The sequence below is a fragment of the Budorcas taxicolor genome, chromosome X (genome assembly GCF_023091745.1).
Source record: "Budorcas taxicolor isolate Tak-1 chromosome X, Takin1.1, whole genome shotgun sequence".
Classification (NCBI taxonomy): domain Eukaryota; kingdom Metazoa; phylum Chordata; class Mammalia; order Artiodactyla; family Bovidae; genus Budorcas; species Budorcas taxicolor.
The window spans coordinates 92834116-92853828 of NC_068935.1; the positions used below are offsets into that span (position 1 = coordinate 92834116).

General features: G+C 40.4%; 1 protein-coding gene across 6 annotated transcripts in view; it reads right to left on the bottom strand.

Annotated features, from left to right (window-relative positions):
* Positions 1 to 19713, bottom strand: part of PFKFB1 (6-phosphofructo-2-kinase/fructose-2,6-biphosphatase 1) — a 132779-nt gene that overhangs the window by 45676 nt on the left and 67390 nt on the right. For all 6 annotated transcript variants that reach the window (XM_052662823.1, XM_052662826.1, XM_052662824.1 and 3 more), the window contains one exon: positions 1359 to 1484. In XM_052662823.1, the coding sequence (XP_052518783.1) occupies positions 1359 to 1484 (126 nt within the window). The remainder of the gene's footprint in view (positions 1 to 1358; positions 1485 to 19713) is intronic.

Genomic DNA, 19713 nt, shown 5'->3' on the forward strand with positions numbered 1-19713 from the left:
TGAGTTCTTTGAGGGCAGGGGTCCTATCTTACTTGTTTTTCTTTGCCCAACATCCAACAAGGGCCTTGACACAACTGTGCTCAACAAATAATGAATGCCTGAGAAGAACTTTTTCTGCACTGGTGAGTAGTGCTCCATTCCACAGGAGAGGTAGGCTAAGCACTTGCTTAGTGTACCAGTAAAGACACAGCCCAGTAAAAGTTTTCAGCTTAGTGGATATGCATTAAAAGCATTAATATAGTCATTAGTGGATAAATTTTAAAAAAAGGTAGATGTTGTTACATTTACTGTTTTTATTCTGAATTACATATGATGCAGGGGCACCCTAACTCAGCGTTTAGAGCCTATAAATGTCTTAATTTTGTCCTACTTGAGCAACTGAAATGAATAAGCTCTAATCTCTTACCCCAGAGCAGCTCATGGGGCGAGAGACCCAGACACACAACACACTATGTAATTAGTGTTGGCATAGAGGAGGCTGTAGAAAGCATTGGTGTGGGAGCCCAGAGAAGCATGGTCCTAGGGAGAACAGAGAAGTCAAATAGGAATGGGGATATGGGGTGGGGATAGAGAAACCAAAAAGAGAATAGAAGAGAATGATTGCTGAATAAGAGGTAGTAAGCAGAAAAGAGATCACATGGGGAGAAAGGAAAGCTGGAAGCAGGGAGTGTGGGAGGAGACTGACAGGCTGTGAAGGAGACCCCTCTGGAAAGAGGAAAGTGGAAAGAGACAGGGCCACTTCCAGCTGAGGATGGGGAGAAGCAAGGCACAGACCTAAGGAGAGGCTTGGAGACAGGATGCTTTCTGTACTGGAGAGGTGAGCTGAAGTGCCTGCTATACTGAAGAGCTTGTGGGGGCCTCCAGGCTGGGGTTTCAACATGCTTGACTCCATACATCCCTACGTTCTGCAGGAAACCTTAAGGTTGTAAAGAAATGGTAATGCTAATAGAGTAGTATTATTGATATAATATTAATAAAAATGGTAATAAGAGTAATATGTTATTGATAGGGTGATTTTGAGGTCTTCCAAAATAAACCTTCTCTGAAACAGATGTTTAATCTTATTGATTTTCCTATACTTAGCCCCTAGCATAAGATTTAGCACTGGGTATGTACTTAAGAAATTATAAAATTTATGAAGGTAGTAGTAGCAGTAGTAGAAATAGTAGTAGCCATCATAGTAGTAGTAGTAGTAGCAGTAGCAGCAGTAATAATACTAGGAATAGTCTTAGTACTATTAATAGTGGTTTGAGACATTCCTGTACTACTGGCTTTGCTCTTTTGAGGTTAGCTACCTTACTCTATACTCCATCAGTGTTCTATAGAGGGTTGTAGAACAAAGGGTTTCAGAGACATACCTTTAGTTGGTGTTCCTATCCAGTTGAGGTAGCGTGTGAGCTTTGTTGAGATGTAGGTCTTTCCTCGAGCTGGTAAACCCACCATGATCACCATCGTGGGGGAATTTGTAAACTGTGGTATGGATGCTGGAAGACAAACAGAGCTTCAAATCTTATCCTCAGATTCATATGATATTAAGTTATCATCACAGAGATGTAAAATTTAAAAGGGCCTCTCTCCAACCATTAAATAACAAGGAAAAAAAACCTAGAAAATGGAAACTTATCTTCATTGAATCCATGAGCAAACTGAGATTGCAGTGCAAAATGCTAACCCCAAATATGTGGATGCAGGCATCTTCAGGGAGAAACAGGGCCCAGGAATTTGCTTATCTTTTACAGATACTACTGAATAACATATAAACATAAGAAGTTACAGCTAAATTCCTGAGGACTTTCAAGGTGGTGGAGGAGTTAGACAGGGAGATCAACTTCCTCCCAACAAATGTATTAAAAATCCATCTGCATATGGGATGACTCCTACAGAATAACTTCTGAACACTGACAGAAGACCCTACACTTCCAAAAAGGGAAGTTAGTCTCCTCAGAATGAGTGTGTGAATTTCTTTGAGTGTTCTGGGCTGTTTGTGTTGCTTTCGCCACTAGTCTTGGGGTTTTGTCTTCTATGCTGTGTGGCCTGTGAAATCTTCCTGCTACAGTAAGGGGTTGGGGCCAAACTCTTGCGGTGGGAGATCCAAGTCCAGGACTTTGGATCACCAGAGAACTCCCAAACCCATGGAACATTAATCAATGAGAGCTCTCCCCAAAGCCTCCATCTCAGCACTAAGACCAAGACACACTCAAAGGCCAGCAAGCTCCAGTGCCAGACACTTCATGCCAAACCTTCAGCAAAATAGGAACTCAACCCTGCCCATTAGCAGACAGGTTTCCCAAAGTCATGCCAAGCCCACTAACATCCAAGAACACTTTATTGGACATGGCACTGTCCTTCAGAAAGTCAAGATCCAGCTCCATTCACCAGAACACAGACACAAGCTCCCCAATGGGAAACCTTCATAAGGCACTGTTCCAAACCCACCCGAGTGGGGGCAGACTTGAAAATGAGTAGCAACTAAGACCTTCTAGCCTGTAAAAAGGTGACTCCAAGCACAGTAAATTAAACAAAATGAAAAGACAGAGAAACATGCAACAGTTGAAGGAACATGGTAAAAACACACAAGACAAAACAAATGAAGAGGAAATAGGCAGTCTATGTGAACAAGAATTCATAGTAATGATTGTAGAGATGATCCAAAACTTTGGAAATAAAATGGAGGCACAGATAAATAGATTGGAGGCATGGATCAAAAAGAAGAAATGTTTAACAAGAATTTAGAAGAAATAAAGATTAGAAAATAAACAATGAACTACACAATAACAGATTAATAATACACTAGAGGGAAACAATAGCAGAATAACTGAGAGTGAATGAGCTGGAAGATAGAGTGGTGGAAATAAGTGAAGTAGAGCAGAATAAAGAAAAAAGGATCAAAAGAAATGAGAACAGTCTCAGAGAACTCTGGGACAACATTAAGTGAACCAACATTGGAATTATAGGGGTCCCAGAAGAAGAAGAGTAAAAGAAAAGGTATGGGAAAATATTTGAGGAGATTATAGTAAAAAACTTTCCTAACATGGGAAAAGAAATAGCCACTCAAGTCAAGAAGCCCAGAGAGTCCCATAAGGGTAAACCCAAGGAGAAACATGCCAAGACACATATTAATCAAGCCAATGAAAATTAAGAAGAACAAATATTAAAAGTAGCAAGGGAAAAGCAACAAATAACATACAACGGGATTTCCATAAAGCTAACAGCTCATCTTTCAACAGAAATTCTGCAGGCCAGAAGAGAGTGGCAGGGTAGACTTAAAGTGATGAAAGGAGGAAAACCTACAACCAAGATTACTCCATCCAGCAAGGATCTCATTGAGATGTGAAGGAGAAATCAAAAATTTTCCAGACAAGCAGAAGTTAAGAGAATACAGCACCACCAAACCACTTTTACAGCAAATGCTAAAGGAACTTCCCTAGACAGGAAACACAAGAGAAAGAAAAAAACCTGTAAAGGCAAATCCAAAAACAACAAAGCAAATGGTAATAGGATCATACATATCAATAATTACCTTTTGTAAATGGAATAAATGCTTCAACCAAAAGACATAGATTGGCTGAATGGATACAAAAGCAAGACTCCTGTATATTCTATCTACAAGAGACCCATGCAAATGGAAATCAAAAGAAAGTTGGAGTAGAAATATTCATATCAGATAAAATAGACTTTAAAATAAAGACTGCTATAAGAGACAAGAAAGGACACTATATAATGATCAAGGGATTAATTCAAGAGGAAGATAAAACAATTATACATTTATATACACTAAACATAGGAGCACCACAATACATAAGGCAAATAGCAGAAACTATTAAAGGGGAAATCAACAGTAACACAATAATAATGGAGGGCTTTAACACTCTACTCACACCAATGGACAGATGATCCAGACAGAAAATTAATAAGAAAACACAAACTTTAAATGATACATTGGACCAGTTAGATCTAATTGATATCTACAGGGCATTTCTTCCCAAAACAATAGATTTCATTTTTTCTAACATACACATGGAAAATTCTTCAGGATATATCACATTTTGGGTCATAAAACAAGCTGCAACATATTTTTAAAAGTTGAAATAATTTCAAGCATCTTTTTTGACCACAGCATTATAAGATTTGACATCAACTACAGGAAAAACTATTAAAAACACAAATACTAGGAGGTTAAACATTACACTTCTGAATAAATGAGAGGTCACTGAATAAATTAAAGAAGAAATAAAAAATGCTTGGAAGCAAATGATGATGAAAACACAAGTCAAAACCAATGAGATGAAGGAAAAGCAGTGCTAAGAGGGAAGTTTATAGCAATACAAGCCTACTTCAAGAAACAAGAGAAACATCAAATAAACAACCTAACCCTACACCTAAAGCAACCTGAAAAAGAAGAAAAAAGCCAAAGTTAGTAGAAGTAAAGAAATTGTAAAGATCAAAGCAAAAATAAATGAAAAAGAAATGTAGACAATAGCAAAGATCAATAAAACTACAAGCTGGTTCTTTGAGATGATAAACAAAATTAAAGACCATTAGCCAGACTCATCAAGAGAAAAGGGAGAAGACTCAAATCAATAAAATCAGAAATGAAAAGGAAGTTACAACAGATAATGTAGAAATACAAAAGATCATAAGAGACTACTATGAGCAACTATATGCCAATAAAATGGACAAACTCGAAGAAATGGACAAATTCTTATAAAAATATGACCTCCAAAACTGAACCAGGAAGAAATAGAAAACATAGACTAGTCACAAGCACAGAAATCAAAATGGCAATAAAAAATCTAACAAACAAAAGCCCAGGGCCAGAAGGCTTCACAGGCTAATTCTACCAAAATTTCAGAGAAGAGCTAACATGTATCTTCCTCAAATTTTCCAGAAAATTGTAGAGGAAAGAAAACTCTTGAACTCATTCTATGAGGCCACTATCACCCTGATACCAAAACCAGACAAAAATGCTTCAAAAAAAGAAAATAAGAGGTCAATATCACTGATGAACATAGATGGAAAAATCTTCAACAAAATTCTAGCAAAGAGAATCCAACAGCACATTAAAAAGATCATACATCATGATCAAGTGGGCTTTATCCCAGGGATTGGAGAAGGAAATGGCAACCCACTCCAGTGTTCTTGCCTGGAGAATCCCAGGGATGGCAGAGCCTGGTGGGCTGCCGTCTATGGGGTCACACAGAGTCGGACACGACTGAAGTGACTTAGCAGCAGCAGCAGCATCCCAGGGATGCAAGAATTCTTCAGTATATGCAAATTAATTGATCTGATATACCGTATTAACAAATTGAAAGATAAAAAACATATGATCATCTCAATAGATGCAGAAAAAGCTTTTGCAAAATTCAACATCCACTTATGATTAAAAACACTCTCCAGAAAATAGGCATAGAAGGAAAATATCTCAACATCATAAAGGCCATATGTGACAAACCCACAGCAAACATTATTCTTAATGGCGAAAAACTGAAAGCATTTCCTCTAAGATCAGGAGCAAGACAAGGGTGCCCATTCTTGCCACTACAATTCAACATGTTTTTGGAAGTCCTAGCCACAGAAATGAAAGAAAAGAAATAAAAGGAATGTAGGTTGTAAAAAAAGAAATAAAACTGTCACCACTAGCAGATGACATGATGTGTGTGTTATGTGTTAAGTTATTTCAGTCATATCTGACTCTTTGTGATGCTATGGACGGTAGTGCACCAGGCTCCTCTGCCCATGGGATTCTCCAGGCAAAAATACCAGAGTGAATTGTCATATCCTCCTCTAAGGGATCTTCCAGACCCAGGGATCAAACCTGCATCTCTTATGTCTCCTGCATAGGTAAGGCAGGTTCTTTACCACTAATGCCACCTGGGAAGTCCCCCCAAAATAAAGGTAGGCTAGAGTAACAACCTGGTAAAAGATACACCATGCAAAGATGCCACCAGAAAATTACTAAATCTAATCAGTGAGTATAGGAAAGTTGTAGGATATAAAATTATTACAGAGAAATCCATAGCATTCTTTACACTAACAATGAAAAATAAGAAAGAGAAATTAAAGAAACAGTCGCATTCACCATTGAAAAAAAAAAAAAAAAAAAGAACAAAATACCTAGGAATAAACCTACCTGAGGATATGAAAGACCTGTATGCAGAAAACTATAAAACACTGATGAAAGAAATCAAAGATGACACAAACAGATGGAGAGATATACCGTGTTCCTGGATTGGAAGAATCAATATTGTGAAAATGACTATGTTACCCAAAGCAATCTACAGAATCAGTGCAATCCCTATCAAACTATTGATGGTATATTTTTACAGAACTAGAACAAAAAATTTCACAATTTGTATGGAAACATATAGACCATGAATAGCAAAAGCAATCTTAAAAACGAAAAATGGAGCTGGATGCATCAACTTTCCTGACTGAAGACTATACAACAAAGCTATAGTCATCAAAACAGCGTGGAGCTGGCACAAAAGCAGAAATGTAGACCCATGGAACAAGATAAAAAGCCCAGAGATAAACCCATGAACATATGAACACCTTATCTCTGACAAACGAGGCAAGAATACACAATGGAGAAAATGTAGTCTCTTCAATAAGTGGTGATGGACAGCTACATGTAAAAGAATCAAGTTATACCAAATTGCAACACTATATGCAAAGATAAACTCAAAATGGATTAAAGACCTAAATGTAAAACCAGGAACTATAAAACTCTCAGAGGAAATCATAGGCAGAACACTCTTTAAAATAAATCACATCAAGTTCCTCAGTGACCCACCTCCTAAAGTAACGGAAATGAAAGCAAAAATAAACAAATGGGACATAGTTCAGTTCAGTTCAGTCGTTCAGTCATGTCCGATTCTTTGCGACCCCATGAATTGCAGCACGCCAGGCCTCCCTGTTCATCACCATCTCCCGGAGTTCACTCAGACTCACGTCCATCGAGTCCGTGATGCCATCCAGCCATCTCATCCTCGGTCTTCCCCTTCTCCTCCTGCTCCAATCCCTCCCAGCATCACAGTCTTTTCCAATGAGTCAACTCTTCTCATGAGGTGGCCAAAGTACTGGAGCTTCAGCTTTAGCATCATTCCTTCCAAAGAAATCCCAGGGCTGATCTCCTTCAGGATGGACTGGTTGGATCTCCTTGCAGTCCAAGGGACTCTCAGAGTCTTCTCCAAAACCACAGTTCAAAAGCATCAATTCTTTGGTGCTCAGCCTTTTTCACAGTCCAACTCTCACATCCATACATGACCACAGGAAAAACCATAGCCTTGACTAGACGGACCTTAGTCGGCAAAGTAATGTCTCTGCTTTTGAATATACTATCTAGGTTGGTCATAACTTTTCTTCCAAGGAGTAAGTGTCTTTTAATTTCATGGCGGCAGTCACCATCTGCGGTGATTTTGGAGCCCCAAAAATAAAGTCTGACACTGTTTCCACTGTTTCCCCATCTATTTCCCATGAAGTGATGGGACCGGATGTCATGATCTTCGTTTTCTGAATGTTGAGCTTTAAGCCAACTTTTTCACACTCCTCTTCACTTTCTGCCATAAGGGTGATGTCATCTGCATATCTGAGGTTATTGATATTTCTCCCAGAAATCTTGATTCCAGCTTGTGTTTCTTTCAGTCCAGCGTTTCTCATGATGTACTCTGTATAGAAGTTAAATAGGCAGGGTGACAATATACAGCCTTGACTTAAAAGCTTTTGCACGACAAAGGAAACCATAAACAAGAAAAGACAACCCTCAGAATGGGCAAAAAATAATAGCAAATGAAACAACCAAGAAAGGATTAAATATCCAAAATATACAAGCAGCTCATTCAGCTCAATGCCAGGAAAAAAAAAAAAAAACATCAAAAAGTAAGCAGAAGACCTAAACAGATATTTCTCTAAAGAAGGCATGAAAAGATGCTCAGTATTGCTCATTATTAGAGAAATGCAAATCAAAACTACAATGAGGTATCACTTCACATCAGTCAGAATGGCCATCATCAAAAAATCTATAAACAATAAATGCTGGAAAGGGTGTGGAGAAAAGGTAACTTCTTGAATTGTTGTTGGGGATGCAAATTGATAAAGCCACTGTGGGAACAGTGTGGAGATTTCTTAAAAAAAAAAAAAAAAAAACAAAAAAAAAAACACCTAGGAATAAAACTACCATATGACCCAACAATCCCACTACTGGGCATATATCCTGAAGAAACCATAATTGAAAAAGGCAGATGTACCTCAATGTTCATTGCAGCACTATTTACAATAGCTAGAACATGGAAGCAACCTAGATGTCCAGTCAAAGAAGAATGGATAAAGAAACTGCTACATGTACACAGTGAAATATTACTTAGCCATAAAGTGGAACACGCTGGACTCACTTCTAATAAGATGGATGAATCTAGAGCCAATACGTTCATACAGAGTGATATAAGTCAGAAAGAGAAGAAAAAAATCATATACTAATGTATGTATATGGAGTCTAGAAAAATTGTATTGATGAACCTATCTGAAGGGCAGCAATGAGTATGCAGGCATAGAGAACAGACTTATGGACACAATAAGGGAAGGAGAGTGTAGGACAAATTGAAAGAGTAGCATTGAAACATATACATTACCATATGTAAAACTAGATAGCCAGTGGAAATTCTCTGTGTGAGGTAGGGAGCTCAAACCCAGTTCTCTGTGGCAACCTAGAGGAGTGGGATGGGAGGGAGGTTCAAGAGGGAAGGGACATACTGATGACTGATTCATCTTGATGTATGGCAGAAAGCAACACAATATTGTGAAGCAATTATCCTTCAATTAAAAATAAATAAATTTTAATTTAAAAAAGTAAACTATAAGACACTAATGAAAGAAATGAAAGACACCATAAACAGAAGAGATAATCCAGGTTCCTAGATTAGATGAATCAATATCATGAAAATGACTATACTATCCAAAGCAATCTACAGAATCAATGCAATCCTTATCAAATTACTAACGGCATTTTTTTTTAATAGAATGAGAACAAAAAATTTCACAACTTGTATGGAAACACAAAACACTCCAAACAGCCAGAGCAATCTTGAGAAAGAAGAATAGAGCTAGGGGCCTCAACATTCATGACTTTAGACTATACTACAAAGCTACAGCCATCAAGACAGTATGGTACTAGCACAAAAACAGAAATATAAACCAACAGAACAAGATAGACAGCCCAGAGATAAGCCCACACACTTATGTACACCTTCTCTTTGACAAAGAGGGAAGAATATATAATGGAGAAAAAAATAGTTTCTTCAATAAGTGGTGCTGGGAAAACTGGACAGCTACATGTCAAAGAATGAAATTAGAACACTTCCTAACACTATACACAAAGATAATCTCAAACAGACTAAAGACCTAAATGTAAGACCAGAAAGTATAAAACTCTCAGAGGAAATCATAGGCAGAACACTTGACATAAATTATACAGATCCTCTATGATCCACCTTGTAGAGTAATGGAAATAAAAACAAAATAAACAAATGGGACATGATTGAACTTAGAAGATTTTGCATAGTGAAGGAAAGCATAAATATGTGAAAAGACAGCCCTCAGAATGGTAGGAAAAATAACTGCAAGTGCAGCAACTGACAAAGAAATAATCTCCAAAATATACAAGCAGCTTATGCAGCAAATATCAGAAAAATGACCCAATAAAAAAATGGGTTGGAGCGCTAAACAGACATTTCTCTAAAGAAGACATTCAGATGACTAATAAACACAAGAAAAATGCTCAAAATCGATCATCACTAGAGAAATGCAAATCAAAACTACAATGACGTGCCACCTGAAATTGGTCAGAATAGTTAATGATCAAAAAATCTACAAATAATAAATTCTGGAGAGAATATGGAGAAAATGGAGCCCTGTTTCACTGTTGGTAGAAATATAAATTGATTCAACCACTATGGAGAACAGTATGGCGATTTCTTTAAAAAAAAACAAAACTAGGAATAAAGCTACGATATGACCTCACAACCCTAAATCTAACCCAGAAAATTTGGAAAACTCAACAGTGGCCAGAAAACAGGAAAAGGTCAATTTTCATTCCAATACCAAAGAAAGGCAATGCCAAAGAATGTTCAAAATACCACACAGTTGTACTCATCTCACACGCTAGTAAAGTAATGCTCAAAATTCTCCAAGCCAGGCTTCAACAGTACATGGAAGGTGAACTTCCAGATGTCCAAGCTGGATTTAGAAGAGGCAGAGGAACCAGAGATCAAATAGCCAACACCTACTGGATCATCAAAAAAGCAAGAGAATACCAGAAAAACATCTACTTCTGATTTATTGGTTATGCCAAAGCCATTGACTGTGTGGATCAAAATAAACTCTGGAAAATTCTTAAAGAGATGGGAATACCAGACCACCTGACCTGCCTCCTGAGAAATCTGTATGTAGGTCAAGAAGCAACAGTTAGAATTGGACATGAACAACAGACTGGTTCCAAATTGGGAAAGGAGTAGGTCAAGGCTGTATATTGTCACCTTGCTTATTTAACTTACATGCAGAGTACATCAACCCAAATGCTGAGCTGGATGAAGCACAAGCTGGAATCAAGATTGCTGGGAGAAATATTAATAACCTCAGATATGCAGATGACACCACTCCTATGGCAAAAAGCAAAGAAGAGCTGAAGAACCTCTTGATAAAAGTGAAAAAGGAGAGTGAAAAAGCTGGCTTCAAACTCAACATTCAAAAAACAAAGATCATGGCATTAGGTTCCATTACTTCATGGCAAATAGATGGGGAAACAATGGAAACAGTGGCAGACTTTATTTTGGGGGGCTCCAAAATCACTGCAGATGGTGACTGCAGCCATGAAATTAAAAGACGCTTACTCCTTGGAAGAAAAGCTATGACCAAACTAGACAGCATATTTAAAAGCAGAGACATTACTTTGCTGACAAAGGTCTGTATATTCAAAGCTATGGTTTTTCCAGTGGTCATGTATGGATGTGAGAGTTGGACTATAAAGAAAGCTGAGAGCCAAAGAATTTATACTTTTGAACTGTGGTGTTGGGGAAGACTCTTGAGAGTCACTTGAACAGCAAGGAGATGCAACTAGTCCATCCTAACGGAAATCAGTCCTGAATATACTTTGGAAGGACTGATGCTGAATCTGAAGCTCCAAAACTTTCGTCACCTGATGCGTAGAACTGAGTCATTTGAAAAGACCCTGATGCTCGGAAAGATTGAAGGCAGGATGAGAAGGGGAGGACAGAGGATGAGATGATAGGATGGCATCATCAACTCGATGGATATGAGTTTGGGTAAGCTCCGGGAGTTGGTGATGTACAGGCTGGTGTGCTGCAGTCCATGGGGACACAGAGATTTGGACATGACTGAGTGACTGACTGAACTGATGACCCAACAATTCCACTATTGGGCATACATTATGAGGAAACCATAATTAAGAAAGACACATATATTCTCAATGTTCATTGTAGCACTGTTTACAATAGCTAAGACATGGAGGCAACCTGGGTGTCCAATGACAGACAAATGAATAAAGAAATTGTTTTATTAATACACAAAAGAGTATTACTCAGCCATAGAAAAAGAAAACATTTGAATTCGTCCTAATGAGATGGATGAACCTAGAGCCTATTTTACAAAGTAAAATAAATGAGAAAGTGAAAAACAATATCGTATATTTATGCTTATCTATATATGGATTCTAGAAAAAGTGTACTGATAAACCTATTCATAGTGCAGCAATAGAGATGGAGATGTAGAGAGCAGACTTGTGGACACAGTGGGTGAAGAAGAGAGTGGGGCAAATTGATAGAGTAGCATTGAAACATATACTTTACCATATGTAAAATAGATAGCCAGTGAGAATATACTATATGACTAAGAGACTAGACCTCATGCTCTGTGACAACCTAGAGGAGTGGGATAGGATAGGAGGTGGGAGGGAGGTTTAAGTGGGAAGAGGCATAAGTATCAGTTCAGTTCAGTTCAGTTCAGTTGCTCAGTCGTGTCCGACTTTGCGACCCCATGAATTGCAGCACGCCAGGCCTCCCTGTCCATCACCAACTCCTGGAGTCCACGCAAACTCATGTCCATCGAGTCAGTGATGCCATCCAGCCATCTCATCCTCTGTCATCCCCTTCTCCTCCTGCCCCCAATCCCTCCCAGCATCAGAGTCTCCCAATGAGTCAACTCTTCGCATGAGGTGGGCAAAGTATTGGAGTTTCAGCTTTAGCATCAGTCCTTTCAAACAACACCCAGGACTGATCTTTAGAATGGACTGACTGGATCTCCTTGAAGTCCAAGGGACTCTCAAGAGTATTCTCCAATGCCATCCTTCAAAAGCATAAATTCTTCAGCACTCAGCTTTCTTCACAGTCCAACTTTCACATCCATACATGACCACTGGAAAAACCATAGCCTTGACTGGACGGACCTTTGTTGGCAAAGTAATATCTTTGCTTTTTAATATGCTCTCTAGGTTGGAGAAGGAAATGGCAACCCACTCCAGTATTCCTGCCTGGAGAATCCTAGGGACGGAGGAGCCTGGTAGGCTACAGTCCATGGGGTTGCAAAGAGTTGAACATGACTGAGCGACTTTGTGATCATGAGGTTGGTCATAACTTTCCTTCCAAGGAGTCAGGATCTTTTAATTTCATGTCTGCAATCACCATCTGCAGTGATTTTGGAGCCCCAAAACATAAAGTCTGCCACTGTTTCCACTGTTTCCCCATCTGTTTGCCATGAAGTGATATGGGACCAGATGCCATGATCTTCGTTTTCTGAATGTTGAGCTTTAAGCCAACTTTTTCACTCTCCTCTTTCACTTTCACCAAGAGGCTTTTTAGTTCCTCTTCACTTTCTGTCATAAGGATGGTGTCATCTACATATCTGAGGTTATTGATATTTCTCCTGGCAATCTTGATTCCAGCTTGTGCTTCCTCCAGCCCAGCATTTCTCATGATGTACTCTGCATATAAAATAAATAAGCAGGGTGACAATATACAGCCTTGACATACTCCTTTTCCTATTTGGAAACAGTCAGTTGTTCCATGTCCAGTTCTAACTGTTGCTTCCTGACCTGCATATAGGTTTCTCAGCAGGCAGATCAGGTGGTCTGGTATTGCAATCTCTTTCAGGCTTTGGCCTAGTCAATCAAGCAGAAATAGATGTTTTTCTGGAACTCTTTTGCTTTTTCAATGATCCAGCGGATGTTGGCAATTTGATCCCTGGTTTCTCTAACTTTTCTAAGACAAGCTTGAACATCTGGAAGTTGACAGTTCATGTATTGCTGAAGCCTGGCTTGGAGAACTTTGAGCATTACTTTACTAGTGTGTGAGATAAGTTCAATTGTGTGGTAGTATGAGCATTCTTTGGCATTGCCTTTCTTTGGGATTGGAATGAAAACTGACCTTTGCCAGACCTGTGGCTATTGCTGAGTCTTCCAAATTTGCTGGCATAATGAGTGTGGCACTTCCACAGCATCATCTTTTAGGAATTGAAATAGCTCAACTGGAATTCCATCACCTCCACTAGCTTTGTTCGTAGTGATGCTTTCTAAGGCCCACTTGACTTCACATTCTAAGATGTCTGGCTCTAAGTGCGTGATCATATCATCGTGATTATCTTGGTCGTGAAGATCTTTTTTGTACAGTTCTTCTGTGTATTTTTTGCCACCTTTTCTTAATATCTTCTGCTTCTGTTAGGTCCCTATCATTTCTGTCCTTTATTGAGCCCATCTTTTCATGAAATATTCTCTTGGTATCTCTAATTCTCTTGAAGAGATCTCTAGTATTTCCCATTCTGTTGTTTTCCTCTATTTCTTTGCATTGATCGCTGAGGAAGGCTTATGGTTAATTCATATTGATGTGTGGCAGAAATTGACACAACATTGAAAGCAATTATCCTTCAATTAAAAATAAATTAAAAACTACAGCCAAGGACGGAGAAGCTCTATACAGTCAGCAAAAACAAGACTGGGAGCTGACTGTGGCTCAGATCATGAACTCCTTATTGCCAAATTCAGACTTAAATTGAAGAAACTAGAGAAAACCACTAGACCATTCAGGTATGACCTAAATCAAATCCATTATGACTATGCAGTGGAAGTGAGAAATAAACTTAAGGGACTAGATCTGATAGATAGAGTGCCTGATGAACTATAGATGGAGGTTCGTGACATTGTACAGGAGACAGGGATCTAGACTATTCCCAGGGAAAAGAAATGCAAAAAAGAAAAATGGCTGTCTGAGGAGGCCTTACAAATAGTTGTGAAAAGAAGGGAAGTGAAAAGCAAAGGAGAAAAGGAAAGGTATAAGCATCTGAATTCAGAGTTCCAAAGAAGAGCAAGGAGAGATAAGAAAGCCTTCCTCAGTGATCAATGCAAAGAAATAGAGGAAAATAATAGAATGTGCAAGAATAGAAATCCCTTCAAGAAAATTAGAGATACCAAGGGAACATTTTATGGAAAGATGGGTTCGATAAAGAACAGAAATGGGATGGACCTAACAGAAGCAGAAGATATTAAGAAGAGTTGGCAAGAATACACAGAGGAACTGTACAAAAAGATCTTCATGACCCAGATAATAACGATGGTATGATCACTCACCTAGAGCCAGACATCCTGGAATGTGAAGTCAAATGGGCCTTAGAAAGCATCACTATGAACAAAGCTAGTGGAGGTGATGGAATTCCAGTTGAGTTATTTCAAATCCTGAAAGATGATGCTATGAAAGTACTGCACTCATTATGCCAGCAAATATGGAAAACTCAGCGATGGCCACAGGACTGGCAAAGGTCAGTTTTCATTCCAATGCCAAAGAAAGGCAATGCCAAAGAATGCTCAAACTACCACACAATTGCACTCATCTCACACGCTAGTAAAGTGTTGCTTAAAATTCTTCAAGCCAGGCTTCAACAATACATGAACTGTGAAATATTAGATGTTCAAGCTGGATTAAAAAAGGCAGAGGAAACAGAGATCAAACATCCACCAGATTATTGAAAAAGTAAGAGAGTTCCAGAAAAATATATATTTCTGCTTGATTGACTATGCCAAAGTCTTTGACTGTGTGGCTCACAGTAAACTGTGGAAAGTTCTGAAGGAAATGGGAATACCAGATCACCTGACCTGCTTCTTGAGAAACCTGTATGCAGGTCAGGAGGCAACAGTTAGAACTGGACATGGAAGAATAGACTGGTTCCAAATAGGAAAAGGAGTACATCAAGGCTGTATATTGTCACCCTGCTTATTTAACTTATATGCAGAGTACATCATGAGAAACGCTGGGCTGGAAGTAGCACAAGCTGGAATCAAGATTTCTGGGAGAAATATCAATAACCTCAGATATGCAGATGGCACCACCCTTATGGCAGAAAGTGAAGAAGAACTAAAGAGCCTCTTGGTGAAAGTAAAAGAGGAGAGTGAAAGAGTTGGCTTAAAGCTCAACATTCAGAAAACTAAGATCATGGCATCTGGCCCCATCACTTCATGACAGATAGATGGGGAAACAGTGGAAAGTGTCAGACTTTATTTTTTGGGGCTCCAAAATCACTGCAGATGGTGATTTCAGCCATGAAATTAAAAGACACTCCTTGGAAGGAAAGTTATGACCAACCTAGACAGCATATTCAAAAGCAGAGACATTACTTTGGCGACTAAGGTCCGTTTAGTCAAGGCTATGGTTTTTCCAGTGGTCATGCATGGATGTGAGAGTTGGACTATAAAGAGGGCTGAGCACCAGAGAATTGGTGCTTTTGAACTGTGGTGTTGGAGAAGACTCATGTGACTCTCTTGTATTGCAAGGTGATCCAACCATTCCATCCTAATGGAAATCAGTCCTGAATATCCATTGGAAGGACTGATGCTGAATCTGAAGCTCCAATTCTTTGACTACCTGATGCATAGAACTGACTCATTGGAAAAGACCCTGATGCTGGGAAAGACTGAAGGCAGGAACAGAAGGGTATGACAGAGGATGAAATGTTCGGATGGCATCATCAACTCAATGGACATGAGTTTTGGTAAGCTCTGGGGGTTGGCGAAGGACAGGGAGGCCTGGTGTGCTACAGTCCGTGGGTCGCAGAGTCAGACATGACTGAGCAACTGGACTGAACTGAATTAAGGTAAGAGCACTTGAAAAGTAATATTGAAGGCAAAATATATTTTTATTTTCCATATTCTTAACTGTTCTAAAAATATCTGATGTGGAGAAAAGGGAACCCTTGTGGACTCTTGGTGGGATTTTAAACTGATGCAGTCATTATGGAAAACATTATGGAGCTTCCTTTAAAAAAATGTAGAATTACCACATGATTGAGCAATTTCACTTCTGGATATTTCCCTGAGGAACAAAAATATAGGGCAGTCCTAAGATGACAGGGGAATAGGACGGGATGAACACTTTCTCCCCCACAAATTCATTGAAAGAACATTTGAACGCTGAGCAAATTTCAGAAAACAACTTCTGAACGCTGGCAGAGGACATTAGACACCAAGAAAGGCAGCCTATTGTCTTCTAAAGGAGTTAAGACAAAATATAATAGATAAAAATTGAGACAAAAGAGGTAGGGATGGAGATCCGTCCTGCAAAGGGAGTCTTAAACAAGAAGTTTCCAAACACCAGCAAACACTCTCACTGCCGGGTTGGTGGGGAGTTTTGGAATCTCAGAGGGCAAGATAACCAGGAGGAAAAATAAATAAATAAAACCCATAGATTATGTGCCTAACGGCAACTCCCAGCGCTTGCATCTGCCACCAGCAAGTGGGGGCTGAACAGGGAGACATAGGCTACATTGCTTAGGGTAAGGACTGGGCCTGAAATCCCTGAGGGCAATCTGAGGAAATTAACGTGAGATAGCAACCCAAACTGTAGGCTAGTTAGAGAGAGAGACAGAGGGGGAAGAAAAAAAGAGAGAGAGAACTATTCCATGAAAAGCCCTAACCTAAGGCACTGCTCAGAGAAGGCAATGGCATCCCACTCCAGTACTCTTGCCTGGAAAATCCCATGGGCGGAGGAGCCTGGTGGGCTGCAGCCCATGGGGTCGCGAAGAGTCGGGTCACGACTGAGCGACTTCACTTTCACTTTTCACTTTCATGCATTGGAGAAGGAAATGGCAACCCACTCCAGTGTTCTTGCCTGGAGAGTCCCATTGACAGCGGAGCCTGGTGGGCTGCTGTCTATGGGGTCGCACAGAGTTGGACATGACTGAAGCGACTTAGCAGCAGCAGCAGCAAGGCACTGCTGGGCCCGCTTATAGAACAAAGGCCTGAGCAAATAGCAGAGGAGAGGTAGCTGGCTGCAGAGCAGCCCATCACCTGCCGGAGACAGGGGAGCAGGTGGGTGGCAGGCAGAGCCAGAAAGGAGCAATCTCTCCTCCAGAGAGGCATTCTCTACCAAACTGCGAGCAGGCTCCCAGTTGCTCACCAAGACTTCTTGGGATTCTGGATGGCTGACATCTGCCGGGAGGGTCACAGCTAGAGATCAGCTCCCCAGAAGAGACACATGGTACACCTGAGATGGGCGCACCTGCTGCCACCCAGAAAACCAAGCAGCTGGGATTGGGGAGGTGATAAGACACACTCCCCACCTGAGGAGATTGTGTTCGCCAAGCACCTGGTCGCCTGAGCTGTTTGGACATGGGAAGAGCACAAAACGCAAGCCCAACTGAATCTGTGCCTTTGTGGAGTACCGGAGAACCTGAACCAGAGCGGCTTAGACCTGGGAAGTGCATGCAACTGAGGGCCCGCCTCAGTCAGTTCCCCAGCAGAGCAACCTAGAGCCTGAGACTGTAGACTGTGAAAACGCACACGCCATTAGCGGGGTGGGGAACCCAGTGAGAACGAGACACTGTGAGCACTCCCCACACATGCCAGTAATATTTGTTTGCAGTGTTCCTCTCTCTCCACAGCACGACTGAACAAGTGAGCCTAAATAAGTGACCACTTTCACCCCCGTGTGTCAGGGCGGAAATTAGACCTGAAGAGACCAGCAAACAGAAGAAGCTAAAATAAACAGAGGGAAATGCTTTGGAAGTGACAGGTACAACAGATTAAAACCCTGTTGTTAGCACCAACTACATTGGAAGGGACCTATAGATCTTGAAAAGTATAAGCTGGATCAAGGAAATATCTGAAACTGAACTGACCCCACACTGCCCACAACAGCTCCAGAGAAATTCCTAGATATATTTTTATTATTATAATTTTTTAATTAAAAAATTAAAATTTTAAGTCCTCTGTTACTCCGTTAATTTTCATGTTTATAACCTACTCTTACCTTGCAAAAAAGACCCTATTTTTAAAGCTAACTTCATTTATATATTTTATAATTTTTGTGACTTTGCTTTGTTTTTTTAATATTGTATTTTTGAGAGTCTAACCTCTACTCTAGGTTTTTAATCTTTGCTTTTTGGCATTTGTTATCAATTCCAAATTCTACCTTTAACAACCCAATCTTGATTACTCCACCAAGATGCCTCTATCTCCTCCCTCTCCCTTCTCTTCTCTGCCCAACTCTGTGAACCTCTTAGTGTGTTCCAGGCTGTGGAGAACACTTGCTGCTACTGCTGCTGCTAAGTCGCTTCAGTCGTGTCTGACTCTGTGCGACCCCATAGACGGCAGCCCACCAGGCTCCCCCATCCCTGGGATTCTCCAGGCAAGAATACTGGAGTGGGTTGCCATTTCCTTCTCCAATGCATGAAAGTGAAAAGTGAAAGTGAAGTCACTCAGTCATGTCCAACTTCCAGCAACCCCATGGACTGCAGCCTACAAGGCTCCTCCGTCCATGGGATTTTCCAGACAAGAGTACTGGAGTGAGGTGCCATTGCCTCGAGAACACTTAGGGAACTGGTTATGGCTGGATCTGTCTCTCTCCTTTTGATTCCCCCTTTTCTCCTCCTGGCCAGCTCTGTCTCCTTCTTCCCTCTTCTTTGTGTAACTTGGTGAACCTTTCTGAGGGGTCCAGACAGTGAGAACACATAGGGAATTGATTACTGGTTAGCGTGCTCTCTCTCCATTTGATTCCCCCTCTTCTCGTCCTGGTCACCACTATCTCCCTCCTCCCTCTTCTCTTCTCCATGTAACTCTGTGAACCTCTCCAAGTGTCCCTCACTGTGGAGAAGCTTTTCACTTAACCTAGATGTTTTATCATCATTGCTGTATGGATGGAGAAGTCTTGTGGCTTCTATAAGAATAAGACTGAAAACCAGAGGCAGGAGGCTTAAGTCCAAAACCTGAGAACACCCGGGAGCTTCTGATTCCAGGGAACATCAATTGACAAAAGCTCATCCAACAGCCTCCATATATACACAGAAAGCAAGCTCCACCCAAGAGCCAACAAGTTCCAGAGCAAGACATACCACACATTTTCTCCATCAACGCAGGAACATAGCCCTGAGCTTCCATATACCAGCTGCCCAAAGTCAAACCAAGCCCATACATTTCAAAACTCATACTGAACACTCCACTGCACTCCAAAGAGAAATCCATCTCCACCCACTAGAACATCGACACAAGCTTCCCTAACAAGGAAACCTTGACAAGCCACCCGTCCAACCCCACCCACAGGGAGGAACCTCCACAATAAAGAGGAACCGCAAACTGCCAGAATACAGAAAGGTCACCCCAACCCACAGAAATGTAAACAAGATGAAAAGGCAGAGAAATACTCAGCAGGTAAAGGAACAGTATAAATG